At 41.2% G+C, this 23,420-nt stretch overlaps 1 protein-coding gene across 2 annotated transcripts in view; it reads right to left on the bottom strand.

Annotated features, from left to right (window-relative positions):
- Positions 1-12,413: 12,413 nt before the first annotated feature.
- The window catches only part of LOC149271116 (LIM domain-binding protein 3-like), a 66,801-nt gene continuing 55,794 nt past the window's right edge, over positions 12,414-23,420 (bottom strand). The window contains exons 9-13 of one of the 2 annotated variants that reach the window (XM_089507610.1): positions 19,333-19,666; positions 18,937-19,117; positions 16,403-16,523; positions 15,561-15,676; positions 12,414-12,503 (exon numbers count right to left, since the gene is read on the bottom strand). In XM_089507610.1, coding sequence (XP_089363736.1) covers positions 12,414-12,503; positions 15,561-15,676; positions 16,403-16,523; positions 18,937-19,117; positions 19,333-19,666 — 842 coding nt within the window. The remainder of the gene's footprint in view (positions 12,504-15,560; positions 15,677-16,402; positions 16,524-18,936; positions 19,118-19,332; positions 19,667-23,420) is intronic. The other variant, XM_089507611.1, reaches the window with a different exon arrangement.

The following is a 23,420-nucleotide window of genomic DNA, read 5'->3' as shown; positions in this document are numbered from 1 at the left end:
CAGCTAGCAGCCGCGTGATTGGCTGCCACCACCGCTCTTCCTTTGGCATCGAGGGGAGCTCAGCTGCCACTGAGCGGCGCCGGGCGTTCTACTGAGCATGTGCAGGAAGTGTACTGACAAACACTTCCTGCTACCCGTAGAGACAGCGAGGGGGAGGAGTTAAAAGTGCGCCACGTAAGTCTTCTGTTCGCGCGGGGCGCGTAGGCCGGCGTCACACATTTATCCCATCATTCGCTGGCAATTCTCCGCCCAGGCAGGTAAATTGGTGACCTGCGCCTACTACTACGGGCGCCGCATCTATCACACGGACCACCATCCCGGCACAAAGATTACCACATCCGACTAAACGTACACTGCACACGTGCACATGCTAAGGACACGGGCTGCAAGAGACTGCGCCGTTAAACAGCGCCGAGAAAGTAGTAGATGAGCAGAACAGCTTCCAAGCAGAAGTGGTAGAGGCTAATAAGCGCGCACGGGGTAGGCATATGGCTGCTGTATCCAAGACGAGACCCACGGCTGATTAAGGAATAAACGGGCAGACCAGATGTGATGTCACTCTTATGACACGCCTGCTCACAGCCAATCACAATCTACCAAACGACGCGACACCAAAAGCAAAAATTCCTTACGGGGAGATGCGACGTCGGCCGCCTCCAAGCCACAAACGGCAACAAGGTGATGAGTGTAAAATATTAATAATAATAATCACTAATATTTATAAACAATAATAATCACTTTTATAAACAATAATATTAATAATAATAACGATAATAATCAGTAATATTTATAAATAATACAATAATCACTTTTATAAATAACATTAATAAAATAATCACTAATATTTATAAATAACATTCTTAATAATAACGATAATAATCACTAATATTTATAATTATTATTCAGAATACCGGTGATAATATTAATACAATAATCACTAATATTTATAAATACAATAATTACTTTTACAAATAACTAATAAAATCACTAATATTTATAAATAACATTCTTAATAATAAAGATAATAATAATCACTAATATTTATAATTATTATTCAGAATACCGGTGATAATATTAATACAATAATCACTAATATTTATAAATAAATAATACAATAATCACTTTTACAAATAACTAATAAAATCACTAATATTTATAAATAACATTCTTAATAATAATAAAGATAATAATAATCACTAATATTTATATTATTCATAATACCGGTAATAATATTAATAATCACTAATATTTATAAATAATAATGAAAATGTTATGTATTTATTAGCAAATAAAAAAAAAACATTGCATTTTTATTCTTAATAGCAAGAATATTTATATTAATTAAAAGAAACATTTATATTTTTATATAAATTACAATTATAATAAATTTCATGCACACCCGCATTCACGCACACGCCCGCATTCATGCGCACGCACCACAATAATAAACAACGTAAGAAGTAAACTACGCACACAGAGCGATAGAACCCGAGCCCCACAGCCACTCGGGGAAGGTGTGACCCCCACGGCGTGAAGTCTCAGGCACCCCTCCACATACACGGAACACGGCACAGCACGCAAGGTCTGTGCTTATTATACGAGCACCTTGACTGTGCCCCCCCCCCCTTTGTTATACCGTAAAGTGCCAGGTACACGCTAGCGGTCAATAAAAACACGCAACACAAATCTCAGACAGCCCTCCGCAGACGGGATTTGTTGCTTTGCCGTGTAACAAGCGTGTGGAAGGACAGCAGAGTTGACTCAGGTAATGTGTGTAATAGACCACAACATCCCGCCACACCTCACAACACGCCGGCGTAGAACCAGAACATGGGAGCGCAACAAACACCAGAACCAGAACACGCCAGCACGGAACCAGAACACGGCGGCGCTACAAACACGCCAGCACGGAACCAGAACACGGCAGCACGGAACCAGAACATGGCGGCGCTACAAACACGCCAGCATGGAACCAGAACACGGCAGCGCAGAACCAGAACACGGCAGCGCTACAAACACGTCAGCGCGGAACCAGAACACGGCAGCGCTACAAACACGCCAGCGCGGAACCAGAACACGGCAGCGCTACAAGCACGCCAGCGCGGAACCAGAACACACTGGGGCAAATACAGGAGCAAATACAGGGGCAAATACCAAAGCAAAGCCCCCCCTCCTCCTCACACTGCACACAATGGGACGGAGCCACAAACCAGCAGACATGGCCTGGGACCCGCGCCGTACCTGCAGCGCGCCGACTCCGTACACGGCGCAGTACATGCAGAGCAGAGGCACTCACCCGCAGTCTCCGGCAGCCATACTCCTCTCCGCGTCTCCCGGTGTCTCTCCCTCCCAAATCACGCACCGATAAATCCCGCTCCCCGGACCGTCCTTCCTCGCCGAGCTACACTCACCTCAGTGTGAGCGCGCGTCCCCGACGCTCCGTGCGCGCCCTCGCGGCAGCCACGCACTACGGCGCGCGGGCGGGGGCACGCAGGAGCTGACGTCACTGCCTCCGATGGTAAGCCTTGGTTAACCCTTTCCGCGCCGGTCTCCTGAACCCCAGCAGGGCCCATCGCATCTACACTCGCATTTTCTGATTTGTGTGAGCACACCTGCGAAGTGTCACTGTTTACCTTGGCCAGTCCCTCTCCTACATCCCTTTCCTCCCCTGATGTCTCAGAAGCCCGGAATGTTTGCTGGTTATGGGGGGTATCTCAGGGTACCCCGTAAATAATATTCGCTATCCTTCTAAACGCTTTAATCGGTTACATATATCTCTTTAAATTGACCGCAAAGTGACTTAACCGCAAAGTGACTTAACGCCAACGGCAGATCTCGGGAGTCCTCTGGCCATTCTCGGGTTCCAGGTGTAGATCATCTTTTCCATTGACCGTATTTTTCGGTGTCGGCCTCGGGATCGAGTCGCCGGGTGTTTCTTGGACCACCTGGTGGTGTTTGGTCGGTGTAGAGTGTCCCCCTCCAGCCCCGTCTTCTTGAGTTCTTCCTCTGCTGGGAGTTGGCGAGCTCTCTTCCAAAGATTAGTGTTGCCAACGGTGTCTGGTCGGTGGACCGGGAGTGTCCTTCACTTGTTGGTGAAGGTCTGGACCTTCCTGGTGGCGGCTTTGGTTGTCCTCCAAGTTTTAGCTCCATACAGTAGGACTGACTTCATGCTGAACAGTCAAATCTGGAGCTCTGGATGTTCTTGAGATGTAGGAAGGCCCCTCTTGCTTTTCCAATCCTCACCTTGAGGTCCACATCGGTACGAGCCGGCGATGCCGCATAGTTAGGTGAAGGACTTCCAGGGGGCTTCCATTCAGTGGGTCGTTGCCGATGGAGGATCTCGAGGATCTTGTCCTTGAGGATGTTGAGACCAACCTTTGGCAGCCGCTATGTGGGTCTTCTCTTTGCTGTCTGAAGGTCATCGTGCTGGGTCCACACCTCCCGCTGGGTTCCGTTTCCGCTCTCACTGGCGGATGTCTTCATAATCCAATCGATGGCGAGGAGGAAGAGAAAGGGTGACAGCGAGCATCCTGGAACCTGTATGTCGCCCCCTGTGGAATTCTTGATCAGGGTTACCAACTCGGCTGGGATGCCGTAGTCTCCAAAGAGCTTCCACAGGGTCTCTCGATCCACCTTGTCAAAGGCCGTCTCGTCGGCGACAAAGTCGATGTACAATGAGGAGTTTCACTCCATGGACCTCTTGACTATGATGAGCTATCAGAACAGAAACCAACTTAAAAAGACTTATTAAAGCCCCTCCTGCCACACCTCCAACCACACCCCCTAAGACAAAAGTGCCCTGGAAAGTAGGACGTAGGTGGCAAAATCGCACAGCGGCCAGCTCAGCGTTAAGGGTCACGTTGGCCCAGCTTGAAGTATTTGGACCGGGCATGAAACATTTCAACGAATCGCTCCCCTGTCCCCCAGGGGCCAGTCCATCAGGGCAGTCAGAATTGCCCCCTGAGAAGTCTCTCTGGCCCAGCGGGGAAAGCGTGGCTGCTCGCACACACTGTGGGACAACAAAGCTTCGAGAGACGATAAGGGAGTTAGAGAGGGAGCACGTATGTTACAGTGAATGTGTGTGTGTTAGCATGAGTGTGTATGTGTGTTAGAATGAGTGTGGATGTGAGTGTTAGCATGACTGTATGTGTGTGTGTTAACATGAGTGTGTATGTGAGTGTTGGATTGTGTGTGAGTGTGTAAGCGTTTTATGTGTAAGTGTGCATGTAATGACGTGTGTGTATTAGTATGATTGTGTGTTAGCATGAGTGTGGGTGTGAGTGTTAGAATGAATTTGTATGTGTGTTAGCATGACTGTGTGTATGTTAACGTGAGTGTTGGATGGTGTGTGAGTGTGTAAGTGTTATGTGTGTGTATTAGCATGAGTGTGTGAACGTGTGTGTTAACATGAGTCTGTATGTGAGTGTTGGATGGTGTGTGTTACGGTGTGTGTGTGTTAGCATGAGTGTGTGAACTTGTCTGTTAGCATGAGTGTGTAAATATGAGTTTGGGTGTGTAATAGTATACGTATGTTTGTAGCATGTGTATGTATGTGTGTTAGAGTGTGTATGTTACCGAGTGAGGGGGTGCGCAAGGGGCCGATGGGGCCACTCAGCTTTGCTTGCCGCGTCAGCCCCCCCCGTGTGTATTATCAGTGGCAGAGTATTGCTATCTGTCATTATTATTGACACAGATTCCGTGCCCCGGCGCCCTCTCCATTGTGTGTCCATCAGCAGGAAACATGGCCGCCTTCCTCTGCGCGTCTATTAATTATTTCCTCTGTGTATAAAACAGAAAGTATTGGCCACTTGGTTAAAGCAAGAGGATTTCCTGCAATACTCCCGCTATTTCCGCCCCGCAGTATATTAGCCATTCCAAGCGAAATCACGCGGCGACCCTCGTGGAAACCTTCCAAGAGAATATTCCATGCATTAACCCTTTATTTACTAACGTCTACTCACTTTCCTATGGATTTCTGAGGAAAATAAACCCATAGCACGTGGTATTCCATGTAAGTTTCCCTCCGTTTCCAGGTGGCCCTGCTGTCCCACTTAGGCTGCCCCACTGGCCCCTTAGGGGCCTAGATTTGCCGAACGGGTCTTACCGGCCAGCAAATTCAATGTTTCTTCTTTCATACTTCTGTGTTGGGCCAAAATAAGGTATCAACTACTACTACCCCTAGAGTGGTGACTATGTAGGAGATGCGTAGCCGGCCAAGTGGGCTACCGCGATTGCTCAGACTTTTTTTTCTGTAGTGCAGCCGGACCGGGCCAACAGCCAGCCTTCTTCTACCTCCCCTGGATGGAAGATGCGGTCCTTGTGCTGCATGCCAAGGCACTGCCCATAGGCGGAAGCGCTCCAGGAGCCCAGGTCAATGCAGAAAAAGAAGAAGAAGTGGAGTGGAAAAGAAGAAGCGGAGAACCAAGAAGTGCAGCTGTGGAGAGAGTGTGAATGAGGGTGAGTGCCAACGAATCTCGTCTCTGAATAAAAAAAAAAGCCCTCTGGTTTTCGTCTGAACCAGAAAGGGCCGGAAACGAAATTCGTTGTCCGAAAACGAATGGACTTAAAAAAAAAAAACGAAAAGAAAAACGTGTCCGAATGGTAGGAGCGTAGGAAGTAATAGGGAAGCCCGTACTGGGTTCTCTGGCACAGGCAGGTTATCTACCACGGGAACCTTAATCACTAGTAAGATCGCACGCTTTGTTCATAATCACAAATGATAACCGATAAAGTGTGTTAACCCCTTTTGGCTGGGGGGGGGGGGCAGGTGAAGCCAAGTGTCCCTGTCGACTTAATTTCTTACCCTTACCTTAAGGGGTTAATCTTTTATATTTACTGTTTTTTTTTAAATGTATAAATATATTTTTTGTCATTTCCCCCCAATGATATTTCCGTAAAACTGTGAATTAATGTTTGTTTGTTTTTTTTACAATTTATTCATAAAAATTCATGTTTTAATTATTATTATTATTTTTTTTAAATTAATATATGATCTGAAATGAGAAAGAGGGAAAAAATTGCTGAAGAAGCACAAAAACATGCCAATCGGTCTGGTCCTGTGGCGTAAAATACCCGTGGCACATTAAGGGGTTAAAGGAAGGTTGGAAAAGTCGCATTACAGGGGCAAGTATCTCCCAATCTTACTGAATAAGAAGCTTTGAATGCGATTAAAGTGGCCCGAGCCACACCTCGTTACTCCTAATTCCCAGCGCTATGCAAATACATGATTTACTAATCACAGCAGGGGGGGGCATGGGGGGGCTATATAGACTCAATTCTATAGGGGTCGGCCGACTCAAGGTGAAACAAAGCATCACTTCGGCTGTTTACCCAAAGGTCAAAAGGTCACACGTAATTAGGACAAATGGTGACCCAAGGGGGGGAGGGGTTTTTCTAAGGTGTCCCCTGCAGCCAATGGTTTATCAAACACTCATTTGCATAAGGGGCAGCGGACCCCCATTCATCCTGTGCATGGTAATCCAGGGAGATCAGGGGGAATCTGTTATTCTTACCTGGCATTCTAAAGTGGATTTATGGTACCGCACCCAGGAGATAATCCACAATCGGCTTACCTTGTACAATGCCTGGCAAGCTCTTCCATTGATTTCAATAGGAGTCCTTTCCTGCCATTGATTGGCTGCTTTAAGCAGATGAAGGAGTGGTCTCCAGAACTGGACCCAAAAGGGTGAGCTCCGACCAATTTAAATAAACGTGACGTGATCATCCTGCTTTCCGTAGAGGCGACAGGAAGTGTTCTTAAGTATGCTTCCTGCTGTACGTTAGCAGAAGCTCCTCCCTCTTCCTGCTATTAATGCCACTATCCATACAACCCAGCCCCCCCTGTTTGCTTTTTCCGATGCTTTATTGCTTTACCTGCTTACCTTTGAAGAAATAGTTGCTTCCAAGCCCCTCTCTTCTATTGTTTTTAGAACAGCGGCCCCGATGCTGTATTTTAACTCTGGATTTTTACACCCCAAGTGCGTTATTTTACATTTATCAACGTTAAATTCTACGTTTTTCTAGCTTGTTTCTTTAAGAACAGACAGTCGTACGGACAGAACCCAAATTGATAAGTTTGCCCTTTCTAGGCATCGTAGGTATTTATTTTCATCGATGAAATATCCAAATTTTTTTTCCTTCCTACGGATTTTGGGTCTAGAAAATGAAACTCAGGTAAAAAAAAAAAAAACCAACACTTTTGAAAGCATTTCATGTGTTTTTTTTATTCAGTGCATAGACATTTGCGTTGGGAAGCCCGCACACGCGTTGATAACGTTCGTATATTGCATATTCCGCATACATTATATCCGGACATTTTTACTTAAAAAAGCCGTAGAAAATGCAAAAAAAAAAGAACACTTGGGAAAGGCAGTGTTTAGTGAATAAGAAATAGTATCGTCCAGTGCTTTCGATGCATGCAAAAACCCAACACCAGTTGATGTAGCGCCTTCATAGTCGGTAGCGCTGTACATAGCCCATAAAAATACTCCCTCCCCCGGGAACGAGGGCAAAGGTCTGCCTATAAAGTTTTATAGCCGCAGTCTGACTTCCTGTTGGATCAAGCCGGAGAGTATATCTTTTATTGTGATGGAGAGCTTTTGGGACCTCGGAGGTCTCTTCTTCATATGGAATGCGGATCTTCTCTTCTTCATATGGAATGCGGATCTTCTCCACGTCAAGAAGAGACCTCCGAGGTTTCAAAAACATACATGGCATATTTTTACTAAGGCGACCCGATAAAAGGTATCGCCTCCATCTTGTCCTGGACTACCAGACGTATATATCTCTTTTCCTTACTAAGCAGACGGAGTCCTACAGACACAATTACCGCGACGTTGGCACGGTAACGAAAGATGCGCTTGCGCTATTTAGTCCTGAGGCTAGGAACTGGAGCGGAAACTTTAAAGCCAGGGTTTTAAAAATATGTATACGGGCAGAGCAAAAGCAGGGCATGGAGACGGTACCTGAAAATCAGGACTGTGCCACAAAAAAGTGGGACAGTTGGGAGGTATGTGTCCCTGCATAGGCAGATCAGCTAATTATTTAACCCGTTAAACTCACCTATGTATCTACGAGAATATAGTTCCCAGAGGCTTGTACGCTATATATAATTCCATAAGTGGCCGCCATTTGTCTTGTTGCCCCCCCCCGTAATGGCTCACGGGGGAGGGGCAGGGCATAACCTCAATCTACAGAGTACAATTAAGAAGCTACCTCGGCTGAGGTGGCTGCCGACCCAATATGGCCGCCTCCAACCTAATCTAAAATAAATAAATATGCTTACGTGAAGGGAGAGACTCCCCCCCCAGTCGCTACATGGGTACTATATACACCCCTTAAAACCATGACAGGGTTAAACTTAAATAACTCAGTACCCCTAAAAAGCAAGAACGGTGAAAATTGAATACACTAGACTACCCACGAGGCATTGCAAACCGCAAGCCGGCCTCGGGTGTAAATACACGCCTATAGATGTATAATTACAATAACGGTATATCAAGCATCAGAAGGGGGGCTTTGCCACCTAAATAGTTGCCCCTACTATAGCTCATTAATAAAACAACCTCGCCGTAATCTTATAAAACCGGATTGTGCTGTCCTTTATAACCATACGACTGTAAATACACACACAAACGCCATATTCTAATACATAAAGGCCATGTCTTCTAAGCAGCATTTTCTTTCTGTCTGACCGTTAGCTCACTAGCCACGTTTTTTTCTGCAGACTCCAATGCATCTTTCCGTGTGAAAATTGGTGCAGGCATTCCTTAGTTAGCAGCGTTAGAAGATTAGACTTCTGTCTCATGTGACTCCTCCCCCTGGGGGCTGAAAGCAGGAAGTGGAAGCATACTTAAGTACACTTCCTGTGCAGGATGTAGCACTCACGGTGACGTCATTAGAGCTGCGATGCCATTGAAATCAAGTGGAGTAGCAGTAGGCAATCATCTGATTGGATGGTGCTACATGCATTGATTTCAGGGGCACTTCCTCTCCTGCTGACTTTAGTGGGAAGGCTACAGCTCCTGGACAGGAAGTGTACTTAAGAATGCTTCCTGTTTTCAGTGGGAGGAGTTAAACGAGGCAGGAGTTTTGTTTTTTTTCCTCCAAGAGTCGGTGAAGGTAATTGTCTTACGGAAATTTCTTCTTAGAAAACACGGCTTTGTTGAACTTCTTAAACATTATATAATATTACTATATTTTCACACACACCCCAAAAATAAATAAAAATACAATAAACAAGCAAAAAAAATCATATCTAATACAATCTTCAAATAGGTAGGTAGAGAACAAATGCATTTCTCAAGCAATCCACCAAACACACAATAAGGCACGCTAGTTTCCTCTGTAATATACGATATGTTAATATTTCATATAAATAGCATAAAATTATTATTATTATTCTTTTTTTTTGCCGAAAATGTTAGTTTAGAAAAATATCGTAAAATATTAGAAATATAATAAAAACATAAATAAATGCCATTGTATGCATTAATCTAAAATTCTCTAGTGTGATTTCACTGTCCGTACACTTTTTTTTTTGTTGCCCCCCCCCAACCCTGAAATAATTGATAAATGATTATAATTTTTTAATTCAAATTTTGGTGAATTTTACAGTTTTTACTTTTTTGCATATAGTTTTTCTGAAAATTTAAGATTTTGAGGATTCTACCACAATATACCCCCCCCGACATTTCCGGTGTCCAACCTGTGTTGGGGGGAGGGATGAGAGGCGGAAGTGGGTGGGGCTGGAGGCGGGATCACTCACCCACTTTGCCCAAAGAGCCACCTTGCGGCGCTCAGCTGCAGAGCATCGCAACGTGGCAACAGCAATGGAGAGCAACAGCACAGGCCTCCATTCATTTTACTTCAATCGGGACTGTCCCGCGTAAACCGAGACTATTGGGAGGTATGGCAATTTTCCAAAAAGTTAAGGCTCTAATATCTTATAAAAAGTCTTCATTTAATTTTTCCATTGGCACATTTCACCTTTTTTATTTATTTTTTAAATACTATTATAGCCCCCAATTTATAGGAATTTACAAAAAAAAACAAAACATAATTTTGATATTTTACCTATTTTCCCAGAAAGGAGACTAAAAAAAAATACACTTACTTTATATACTATTCTTCCTTCATTGTCTTTCATACTAAACCTTCTATACCATTCTTTTAACCCTTAACATTGCCAAGGACTCCTGAAAGTATTACTGCTGGCGGAAAAATCTCTCTTGGTTCCTAGGGCAACCGGTATGTTGACTTGACTCCTAAATCCGTCGAAGCCCCCCCCCCAAGAACGTGGGAGACCTTGAATAACCTTTGTGCATGACACGGTTAAATGTGGGATATGGGCTGCCATATATATCGTCATAATGGGGTTCTGGCTTAAAGGTGCTGTTCCTCCTACAATTTATGACTTTTTGGAGCGTTAGAAACATAATTTCTACTGAACTCATTCTTTAATGGTGTAAAAAGTCTTTACAAATCGGCGTCGGATTATGACATCATATCCTGGCGCCGCTCCCGTGCGGGAGGAGGCTATGGAGGACTGTGCTGAATCGGCGCCTTTCTCCATAGTGGTAATGGGCCAGTTGGGGGCGATCAGAGATCTCCCCAAACCGGCCAATGGCCTTAGAGCAGTGGCGCTATAGGGAGCCTGATTGCCCAATAGGGAGACTGGCTCCGTGTTATGCCAACTAGGCCTAGGGCAGCAGGTCCGGCCGCCCCCCTTGTTACAAAACTTGGGGGGCAGATCTCCATACCTGGGAACTCTCTGGGTCTCGCTTCTGCGACTTGCGGGGGTTACCCCCCCACCCCCCCCAACAATGGCGTGTCTCTTGCGAGGTAAGCGGGACCACCCATTGACCCCAGCAGGACCGGTTACCGAGGTCAGCGGAACCTCCTGAGCTCCGGGTGGGGGGGCTTCGGATAGCCGTAGCCAAAAAGTTTGCAGGTTATGCGGATTGCCGCACAATGGGCCGGTTGAGATCTCCCCAACTGGCCTATTAACCCTATGGAGACTGTGCCGCTTAGCACGGCTTCCATGGACGTCATTAAAAGGCGCTGCGCAACTTTAAGACACCGCGCACCAGCATATGACATCATACCCCGGTGCTCCTTTTTTACCTAAATACATCACTGCTCACAGCCCCAGCGCTATAACGCTGGCGATATTAACCCCTTAAGGACAATGGGTTGTCCTTAAACCCATTCAAAACAATGAATTGCCATGAAGGGGTTAATATATAGATAGGGTTTCCAGGTCTCATGCTGGCAGACAGGTTCTCGCTGCCCGGTTCTCGCCTCCTTAGAGGTTCTGGGAAGCCACGAAATAAACATTTGAATTCTGCTTCCTTTTTAGGCTAAGATTCACTTCGCTTATTTAAAAAGAAAAAAAGAAAAAAAAAAACTATCCTCCCCGGCTCTAAAAATACCTTTTCGTTTCATCGCTTGGCACTATTATTTTTGATTTGCTGCGTTCCATCTCCCGTCATCAATATATATTTATATATAAATGTGTATTCATGTGTAATATATATTTTTGAACCATAAAGCAATAATAATGGCAAAAAAAAAATTAAAAAAAAAATATTTGTGCTTTATAGAAAGACAATAAGTATTGCGTCAACTGCATCAGCTGGGCTCCTTTCTGGCACTTTTAGGGTTAATAGCTATATGCCAAGAGTGGTTGCACGAGAACGACCCCCCCCCATTTGGCTTTTGGCTGGCTGACAGTGATGGGAGTTGTAGAGAAAGCACAAGCGGAGGTCTATATGTAGGCTATAACCCTTGCAGTGCTGTTGGACCCCCCCCTAAGCGTGATAGAAAGCTAGAAAATGGTTAATAACACAGAGTGTGACTTTTTGGGGGGGTCCATATTAAAAAAAAAAACCATTTTTTTTTCAACTGCAAATTTTAAAGAATGAAATTCTTGTAAATGCACGCATTGAGCTAATTCTCTATGTATTCACAGTGTCGATGGTTTAACCTTAGCAAAGGTTTTTTTTTAAAACATTTTTTTAGAGGTTGTGCTTTTTTATGGTCCCCCCCCCCAAAAAAAAAACCACAAATGCAATGAATTTATTTTTCTTCAAAGCGCAGGAACTCGGGGCGCTAAAACAAATTATGGGAGCAAAGCGATGTTGTCTATACCGCTTACCTCACCTAGATTTTTTTTAAATCATTTTAACCCCTTGCGTATCTAGTATCATCCAATAATATTTAGTGATATTCAAGCCGCGCATGAACATCCCATTTTTTTAGGCACTTTCGCAAATTTACATTTTCAAATAGTAATTTTGCCTTAAAAAAAACAAACAAACAAAAAAAAAAAACTCTTCCGAATGAATGCTAAACGTCGTTCTTCATCATTCTCCGTCATTCTTATCTTCGGTTTTCCTGTCTCGTGGCGCTCCTTAAACGTGGATAGCGTGAGCGTGTTTCTTGCATAGGGGTTTATCCTTCTTGGAGTAAAAAGGCTGGCCTTCTAGATTCACATGGCAAACCTAAATTCAAACAGGAATGGGTTAAACTGATATGTATATATATATATATATATATATATATATATATATATATATATGTAAAATTATTTTGTTACGCTGTACTTAGCTATTTTTATATAAATTTAGCCTAATTGTATAAAGATTTAGCCCCTTACCAACTACGGCTATTTTTTCTCTCTCTTTTTTGTTTTTTTTTTGTTTTTTTTACATTTAAGGATTAAAGAGGTTTTTTTTTGCATATACCGGTGTGTATATATATATATATATATATATATATATATGTATGTTAGTTTTATATATATATATATATTATATATATATATATATTATATACTTTATATTATTCTGTATGTTAGTTTTTTTTTATATATATATATATATATATACATATAATACTTTATATTATTCTGTATGTTAGTTTGATTTATATATATATATATATTATACTTGAAATTATTCTGTATGTTAGTTATATATATATAATACTTTATATTATTCTGTATGTTAGTTTGATTTATATATATATATATATTATACTTGAAATTATTCTGTATGTTAGTTATATATATATAATACTTTATATTATTCTGTATGTTAGTTTGATTTATATATATATATATATTATACTTGAAATTATTCTGTATGTTAGTTATATATATATATATATATATAATACTTTATATTATTCTGTATGTTAGTTTGATTTATATATATATATATATATAATACTTGAAATTATTCTGTATGTTAGTTATATATATATAATACTTTATATTATTCTGTATGTTAGTTTGATTTATATATATATATATTATACTTGAAATTATTCTGTATGTTAGTTATATATATATATATAATACTTTATATTATTCTGTATGTTAGTTTGATCTATATATATATATATATATTATACTTGAAATTATTCTGTATGTTAGTTATATATATATAATACTTTATATTATTCTGTATGTTAGTTTGATTTATATATATATATATATAATACTTGAAATTATTCTGTATGTTAGTTATATATATATAATACTTTATATTATTCTGTATGTTAGTTTGATTTATATATATATATATTATACTTGAAATTATTCTGTATGTTAGTTATATATATATATATAATACTTTATATTATTCTGTATGTTAGTTTGATCTATATATATATATATATATTATACTTGAAATTATTCTGTATGTTAGTTATATATATATAATACTTTATATTATTCTGTATGTTAGTTTGATTTATATATATATATATATTATACTTGAAATTATTCTGTATGTTAGTTATATATATATATATAATACTTTATATTATTCTGTATGTTAGTTTGATTTATATATATATATATATAATACTTGAAATTATTCTGTATGTTAGTTATATATATATAATACTTTATATTATTCTGTATGTTAGTTTGATTTATATATATATATATTATACTTGAAATTATTCTGTATGTTAGTTATATATATATATATAATACTTTATATTATTCTGTATGTTAGTTTGATCTATATATATATATATATATTATACTTGAAATTATTCTGTATGTTAGTTATATATATATAATACTTTATATTATTCTGTATGTTAGTTTGATTTATATATATATATATATAATACTTGAAATTATTCTGTATGTTAGTTATATATATATAATACTTTATATTATTCTGTATGTTAGTTTGATTTATATATATATATATTATACTTGAAATTATTCTGTATGTTAGTTATATATATATATATAATACTTTATATTATTCTGTATGTTAGTTTGATCTATATATATATATATATATTATACTTGAAATTATTCTGTATGTTAGTTATATATATATAATACTTTATATTATTCTGTATGTTAGTTTGATTTATATATATATATATATTATACTTGAAATTATTCTGTATGTTAGTTATATATATATATATAATACTTTATATTATTCTGTATGTTAGTTTGATTTATATATATATATCTATTATACTTGAAATTATTCTGTATGTTAGTTATATATATAATACTTTATATTATTCTGCATGTTAGTTTGATTTATATATATATATATATATATTATACTTGAAATTATTCTGTATGTTAGTTATATATATATATATAATACTTTATATTATTCTGTATGTTAGTTATATATATATATATATATAATACTTTATATTATTCTGTATGTTAGTTTGATTTATATATATAAATATATATATATATATATTTTAGATTATTCTGTATGTTAGTTATATATATATATATATATATATAATACTTGAAATTATTCTGTATGTTAGTTATATATATATTATACTTTATATTATTCTGTTGCTTCTTGGCTGCTGCTGGTCTGCGCTATAGACATAAGTAAATATTAATAATAAAATTAATAATAATACATTTAATAATAATAATAATACAAAATAATAATACATTTAAATTTTAACAAAATTTGTCAATTTTGTTAATTTGTAGAAATGTCCAAAAAGCGAGGAGGGACCCCAACGAAGCAAACGAAAACGACCAACGAGCTCCGAATTTTCATTTGCATTTCGTTGCTCTGGAGGCCTGGTTAGGCGGAGTGGATAGCGGGGGGAGGGGGGGGTGTAGCGGAAGAAGAACAAAAAGAGGCAAGAGAGAGAGGGAATAGGAGTGTGAGCGAGGATGAAAGAGTGTAAGAGTAAATGAGAGTGAGTGACTCCGAATGGATAAAGCCCTTTTCCGAATTTCGTGCGAAAGGAAAACGAAATTCGTTGCCAAAAACCGACAACGAAAAAGAAAAATCTGTCCGAATCATTTTTAGTCAATTAGCACAAGTCTAATATTTATATACATATAAATATAAATATAAATGATGATAATGTCTGTACAAGAGACTCCCGAGTCTATGCTATGTACTGCTGATTATTACTTTTAGCTCTCGGTTATCAACGTTTTAAAGATTCTATCACAAATCCACTTGGCAGCTTTAGCGTACATCGAAGACACGAAGTCCCGGCTGCATGTCAACGAACGGAAAGATACTTACGGCGCAGATAAAGCAGGTATCGTGCCAGGTATGGCCGAGGGCCTCGATAAACTTATCTCCGGCTTCAACAGGGAAATCACATCCGTGACATTTCGTACTGAACAGAGCAATATAATCTGCAGAGGAATTCATATATGCATTTTATAGTCTGGATCTTATATATGTACAGCGTAGAGGTAGGAAAACCTCTGCCTGTCTAGCAGCAGAAGAAGATGGACTTTATCCGCGAGCCTTGGCCTCCATATAAAGTTATTTGGCTCCTTGGTGCAAATTATGTTGGTTTTGATATGAGGTCAGAGGGATGACATCACTAATTGGAACTCTGGTCAGACCACACCTAGAGTGTTGGGTACAGTTCTGGAGAACCCCATCTCCAGAAGGATACTGGCACGTTGGAGAGAGGTCAGAAGAGGGCGACTTACATGGTGAATGGTTTGCAGGATAAAAATTATCAGGAAAGGCTAAGGGACCTTAATATGTCCGGATTGGAGGAGAGAAGAGCGAGGGGGGATGGGAACATTTAAATACTTAAAGGGATTTAACGGGAGGAGAAATGTTAGAACAAGAGGCCATCATCTAAGACTAGAGGGTCAGAGTCTATTGTTCTTCATGGTTCTATTGACATCTGGGTAATTGAAAAGCTAATTATGAATTAAGTGAGGTCCAACCCAAGTTTTCTACAGACACGTAGCATCACACTGCTATTCAGGGTTTCTCCTCCATTAAAAGAAGAAAGGCTGAGAAGGAGCTTCCTTCTAGTGTTTCCTATCTCGTTATACTTGCCCCTTTGCCGCTAGGTTACTCTAAAGAAGGGCCTTGGGATTCCGAAGCTTCCAACCCACCTTTCTCGCAGTACGGCTCTCCGTCTTCCATGTGGAAGAGACTATTACCAAATGGCTTCCTGCACGCGGCACAGACGAAGCAGGTGGTGTGCCACGTCTGCTTCAGGGCATGCATCACTTCCTAGGGAAAAAGGAAAACAAACTTGAAACTGATGGCAAAACAATTGTTCCGGAACGTCTTCCCAGTCCAAGGCGGCCATGTTGAAATACCATCTGCCAATAACTCTCCATACATTTCCTCCAGCTTTGATGCTGGAAAACATTTTTATTATTATTTTTAAATATTTTATTTGGATTCCCCCCCCCCTTTTTTGAAGCTCAACAGTGGGCATTTTTTTCTTCTGGATCAACGCCAATTAGTCAACGGTTAGGACGGGATTAGGTAGAGTAACTAAAGTGGTGCAATTAACTTTATAGACAGATAATTGGAGACTATGGATATCTTATGATGTCATCTGGATTCTCTAACCGTACTTATCTACCAATCTAAACGTTCATACCCTGGGCGATGCATTTGCCATGGAGTTTTGTGTTCATAGCAGTAAGAAAAAAGTAAATTCCCTCCCAACAAGACTGGTGGTTTTGTAGGATCTGTTCCAACTTGTACAGATCCTGGGCCAACGTAGCAGAATGTGGCAGTGATGTCATCAATTGGAGCAGTGACATCATGGCACACCCTCCTCACTTTCCGCACTGTCCCATTTTGTTTAAAGTCTGCCACCGCCAACAACGTGGCTTTTGGGACATTGATTGGGAAAGCCGGCTGAACTATTGTTTTTTTCTTAACCAAACCAGGGTGTTTGTCGAGTAGTATGGGTTCTACCTGTGCTTATGGAATACCTGCACAGTCAGGTGAGATTAGAAAAGGTAACTATTAAAATAGCAATAAGACGGGCCCTGCTCAAAGGAGCTTACAATCTAACTTGGATGTTTTGTGCCTGGGCTGCTTCCCTTATCTTATAGTTAGCTCATGCTCTGCGGGAGCGTTCGTGACATTCTGTGCCCATTTGACACAAAATACATTAGACCTTCCATATTATCTCAAGGAAATTTCAACACCGCCATCAGAAATCTTGGAAACAGCCCCCACCCCGGCCCTGTCTCAACCCACGATGCTCGCATTGCCTGCCCCATGTTCCCAATGATACCACCAGGGCCCAAAGTCTGGAAAGGGACCTTCTGGCTACCAAAGCCCACAAGGGACCAAACACGGGTGGGCTGCAAGAATGAGACTAACTGGCCCGAGCCTCATAGACAGGGGCTGATTCTAACCCCTGATGGTGGCCCTGTCAGCAACATAAGCAGAATAATAAGAAAGAACATGAACCCAATCTATAAGAAGTTGCCTTATTTTAAGGTCTATCGGGTTCAGAGGCTGGTGCTGCAGATAACCATTCATTCCTATCGCATGTAGACGCCAGCCGAAACATAACATTCCTTGCCAAGCGCCATTTCATGTTTACTGTAAGTTACACTCTTCCAATGATTACTTGTTCTGTGATCGTGACTAATCTTCTAGGCATCCATCAAAGAATCACTCTCAAGAAACAGTTTCCATCTGGAAGCCATTCTTTGGCAGAAACAGCCAGTCAAGCGAGATAAGGTCATGCGATATATTTGTTTTCTGTAGTCTTGCCAACTTTCTTTAAAATCTGAAGCTCTCCAGTGCGTTGTGACCTTGTTGGGTCTTTTCACAGCTTGGGAGTGTTATCTGAAAGGTCTGTCTGACCACATGCAACATCAACGCATGACATTGAACATAAGATAAAAAATGGGCTTAATAAAAAGGAGTTTTTCTCACTTCATAAAAAAAAAAGCTAGAAGGGGAGACAAACTTCTAAACATTTGTTGTGGGAAAACAAGTTTACTTGTCCTATATGGATTGCATGACCATGGGTGATGTGAACTGGTCTCCTTCAATGATGGGCTTTAATTTTATAGAGAGTTGCCCAACAGCGGACCATTGAACTTCAATATGGTCTTCAAACCAACTAAGAACGTTGTGGGACCCACCAATGCGAAAATTCCATAAGTTAATAAGATTGGGCAACCTGACCGTGTGGACTAAGAGGCTCTACTGTCCCCTCCAGGACAAGTTGGGGAAAATAGAGAATTGGGAAGAGGTATTGGACGTTTGAGCTATCTGCCCATAACTCTTGCCAAGGTCTCGCTGAAGAGGTCCACAAGAACAGAATGGATCGTATGGATTAAATACATGGTTATCCATAGGCGCCATACTACTTTATTCTATGCTATATAAAATGTAGTACATTTAATAACCAGTTGTACAATTGGAGGACACAATAGTATATCAACGCATTTGAAGAATCAGATTTGGGCAAGTAGAAGGACCCACAGAAAATAGGCTACATCTTATACAACCAGACTTGATTGCCATGTTTTAACACAAAGCCTGAATGTTGAATTGGCGACTCAAAGGTCCCGTTTGGACTGGGTTTCTTTGGAGCTGAAATAATAATAGGACTTGGCCATAAGTTACCACTGAAAGCTGTATCTACCGTGGTAGGACTTACCCCCATAATTTTAGTATTACAGCGTGCGCAGGTCGGAGCAAAGAATTGCTCGTAGCAACGTTCACAATACACGCTCTTCTGCTCCTCCACAAAGCTCACATCGGCCAAAGACGTCTTGCAGTAGGCACAGTTGAACTCCTCAGGGTGCCATGAGCGACCCATGGCCACTAGGAAAGGTCCCCTAAAAAAAAAGGAAAGACAAAACATGCGAATGTAATTATATCGTTATAATCATCCATCCTACTAAGCTGTGCATGGATGGACTTGCTCGTTGGAACTGCAGGATCGATTGGCCAAATCAGGACTTTCCTGGCAAAACAGGATGGTTGGGAGGCACCTGTTTATGTTCAAGGGAAAATATGTTTTTTGGGGGGTCTTTTACTTTAACTCGCTTACCGAATTATGTTGTTGCAATGTCCGCAGAGTGGCGTCCTACTGCTGGCCGGGAATCTCTCCGCGCGTTGAATCAGACCTCGGGGAACTTGAGCCGGCGGATGTCCCATTGGCTGTGGAGTGTAGCCATGAGCACTGATTGGAGCAGGAGGAGGAGGGGCGGCCTTTGGCAGGATCTGCTTAGTAATAGAGGTGGTCGATTTCCCCGGGGCGAATTTCTGAGAAAAGCTATCGTCCGTAACCCATGGCGGACGGTTTGAGGGCTCTTGATGGGCTGATGGATAGGAGGCCGGTGGATAGGAGGCAGCTGGAGTATGAGCAACACCTGGCGAAGGACCTGCTGATAAATAAAAATGTGTCACATAAATACCTCGCCATCTAACTGCCGACAGCACTCAGTTGTCCTGGAGAAGACAAAGTTAAGTGGCCAAATCGGCCCCTCAGGCCCCCCCTCCGACGCGTTCCCACTTCCACAGGCGATACTTAATTTTTTCTTACACCCGATCAACAAATTTCACCTTATCTATATGAAGAGAATAACTAGGAGTCACATTTTTTTTTCACTTTCCCCGAAATTTCTTGAGTGGCTTCCCATTGTTTCATCAACTTTTTGATGTTGACAAAAATAAGATAATTTGTTTCCATCAACACCCCACTGCTTCACCCTCTTCCGCGCAGCCGCAAGTTTCTGGCCTCATTTTTATGCCGACGTTATGTTTTTTTTCCCTTCTAAATCTTACAAAAATCGTTATTTTTTTTGTTTGTTTGTTTCCTGCGTCTGTCCCGGAGAGTTGTCGTGTTGTGTCAGCTTGGCATTCCGGTGACTTCTCCCTGACAGATACGTGATAAGAATGGGAACAAGACGTGTGGATGTTCCGCAATTTCCTCTCTATTGTTCCCTGAGAATCCTTTTAGTGAGAATCGAGATAACGGCGACAGTCGTGAGATGGTTTTTGTGTGTTTTAGAATCCTCCTTATTCCAAATGCAGCAATTTTTTAGCCCTATTATTATTTATTGATTTATATAGCACCATCATATTTTGTAGCGCTGTACAATGGGTAAACAGGACATAACAAGCAGCGCATTACATAAGAATTTTATGCCTCCATGGGTTAAAAGGTCTCCCCTGTATCCAGCCGATTGTTGCTGGATACAATAAGGAGGATCTACGCCCTAGTTTTATAGACCTGGACCTGCCACCAGAAGCCTCGTTAGCCTAGTCCAGGATTCATCACTAACCTTCTGCATGTGTACCAAGTGGGCAACCAAATTAACATCCTGACCTGAGAACTTTCTCCCTATTGAGTTATCCCTCCCCTTTGCAAAATTTCTCATTGGCCAAGAATCATACCTGGGAATTCTCTGGGTTTTGTCCCAGAGACTCTGGGTGAAGCGCTGCTTCTCTGAGTCTCCGCTCCACCACAGAGGAACTCTGGGTCATGGGTCACTGCATTGTGGCACGCCCCACTCCCCTCCCACTAGCCTCCCAAAACAGGCAGCTTTCAGTGTCCACGCCCACTGACCTCAGCGGACCGCCCACCAACATCAGTGGGACCACCCACCTATGACAGATGGACCCTCCCACCCATACCTCTGATGTGGGTGGGTGGTCCCACTGACGTTGGTGGGACCACCCACCTTCATCAGTGGGACCCTCCCACCTATGCCAGACGGACCCTCCGGGGACCCTCCCACCCACACCTAGGAAAGGGAAAGCTCCCGGTAGCTGGAGCAAGGATGTTCCTAAGTATGCCAATAATTTTCATTAAAATAAGGCATGTAAGAATTACATCACATGGTTTAAAGATAGAAGGTGGGAGACAGAGGGTTAATGCGAGAAAAATCTACTTTGCAGCGAAAGAATTAGGAGTCTGGAGTCCAGTGGAAATAGGATAGCGAAAGTAAATGAATCCAAAAAAAGCTTGGGATGTGCATAAAGGTACCATTACTACCTAATAGAAGATAGATCGGTATATTGTACAGCGCTGTGGAATATGATGGCGCTATATAAACAAGAATATTGGATTAGATAGAGGATGCTCAAGAGGATGGTTCCAATTGTTTATGACTATAGACAGCAATGTTTTAATGATAGTACGGGAAACATATTTAATGGATAAGTCCCTTTTAAGCCTTAAGCTGTGCCGAGTGTATATTACTTACAAAATAAATCAACCTCATTTTCAATATTTTTTTTCTGGCTAGTAAGCCCACCTTTTTTAAAGTAGGCAAGTTAAGCACTTTACTGACACCTAGTGGTGATGTGGTGCAATTTGTAGAATTCGCCCACGGTAAGCAAAATATCTATTTCGTTTTTGCCAATTCTTTTTAGGAAAATGAATTTCAAATTCGGAGACGCTTCATGAAATTCAGGGGTGTTTCAAAAGCCACCTTCTGGACTCGCCTTTCACTTATGACAGCGCCATTTCAATGTTTAGGAATGGTGCTGATGGTGGTGATGGTATTGGTGCCAGTGCATGTAGTGCACCCAGAGGTGTAGCTACCCTGCAGCTTCTGCCTCTCAAGCGTGCAATGAGCAACACCTCTAAGAGAGAAATTACTGAAAGATGTGTCGCTTCCCACCTCTTACTTTGCTCTGGCCCAAACGTAGACTTGCTGGTATCATCGGACAGTGCTTGCCCATCTTTACTCTGGGAAGTTAGAAACATTTCAGCGATGGCGGTGCTTGCGGTAGTGATGGCACCATTAGTGGTTGTGGCTGCACTACTAGTTGTTTTATTCTGTGCTTCACCATAGACTAGCTTACAAGCAATCTTCACCTTTGACCCCACCAAGGCACCAGAACAATGACCCCTCTGTGAATCCTTGGTAGTAACTAAAATTACTGCTGCATGCGGTCGGTTGTATTTCTGACTTTAAAAATATTTAAAAGGTTTTAGTCAGACATTAAGAAGTAGAACTCTCCTCAACATAAAGAGGAACACAAAGTCCTGGAGGTGATGGTATGGCCGCCACAGAGCCCTGATCTTAACGTCATCGAGTCCGTCTGGTATTACAGGAAGAGAGAAGCAACTGAGGCGCCAAAATCCACAGAATAACTGTTTAAAATGTTGGTAAATGATAAAAATTAACTATTAGCATTTTTTCACACCTGCCTAAAACTTTTGCACGGTACTGTAGATCTAATGCTTGGCCCTTTCCCTTGTAAATGCTGATTGGCCAAAAAAGAAGTAAGAAAAAAACCCTATAGGCTGTTGGAGCCATCAATCACAGGTTTAACCAATCAATGAGACCACCTTGTGATGTTTGTGGCTACTTCTACCTATCAGTTATTGATATCTACCCTCCTACACGCACGGCAAACAAATTAACGGAATTTTTTCAGCAAGGGCCATTCAGGGGCCAACATTATCATTGTTTTCCCCCTGCACTCACTAGGGACAAATTGGACATTAAATGCTGTTTGGTTACACCCAGTTCTGTCAAAACCACTCCCACAAAGGTCACACCCACTAATGCCTACTCCCCGCCAACTTCCCACCCTCCCAAAGTCCTGCCCCTGCTTATGACAAGCCTTGCCCCCGATCATAGCAACAACCCCAGGCAGGGACAAGATATTTTATAAAAGACATAATGGGGTCCCTTAGGACCCTCTAATACCCCTGCAAATAGTTATATCGTTTATATCTTTGCCCCCTATTAACCTTTTAGTGCCCACAAAAAGTCAAAACGGTAAGTTGCATTAGCAGTTTTAGGTATTACAGCGCCCTCTAGTGATTGTTATTATTGTTTTATATAGAGCCATCATCATCGTACAGCACCATCGCTAGTGTAAAAAAGTATCCAAAACACTAAAAGTATTATGATAGTCAGGTCCAGACTGGCATATCTGGCACATTGAGGAAATGCTCAGTGGGGAGTGCCACACAATCACCCGATCTGCTGCTCCAGAGGCGGATCGGATGCTGCAGCATGTGACCGCGATTACCCAGCGCAAGCATCAAACATAACACTTGTGCCTTAAAGTGCCAGGGCAGCCTTATCATTGCCTGTCCGGTCCTGATGATAAACATGAAATAATTATTCTTCTTCTTTTTATTATTTTTATTATTATTATTAATATTATTAT

The sequence above is a fragment of the Sceloporus occidentalis genome, unplaced genomic scaffold (genome assembly GCF_023333645.1).
Source record: "Sceloporus occidentalis isolate IW3139 unplaced genomic scaffold, rSceOcc1.0.p SCAF_560, whole genome shotgun sequence".
Taxonomy (NCBI): Eukaryota; Metazoa; Chordata; class Lepidosauria; order Squamata; family Phrynosomatidae; genus Sceloporus; species Sceloporus occidentalis.
This window is presented reverse-complemented; position numbering and strand designations above follow the sequence as displayed.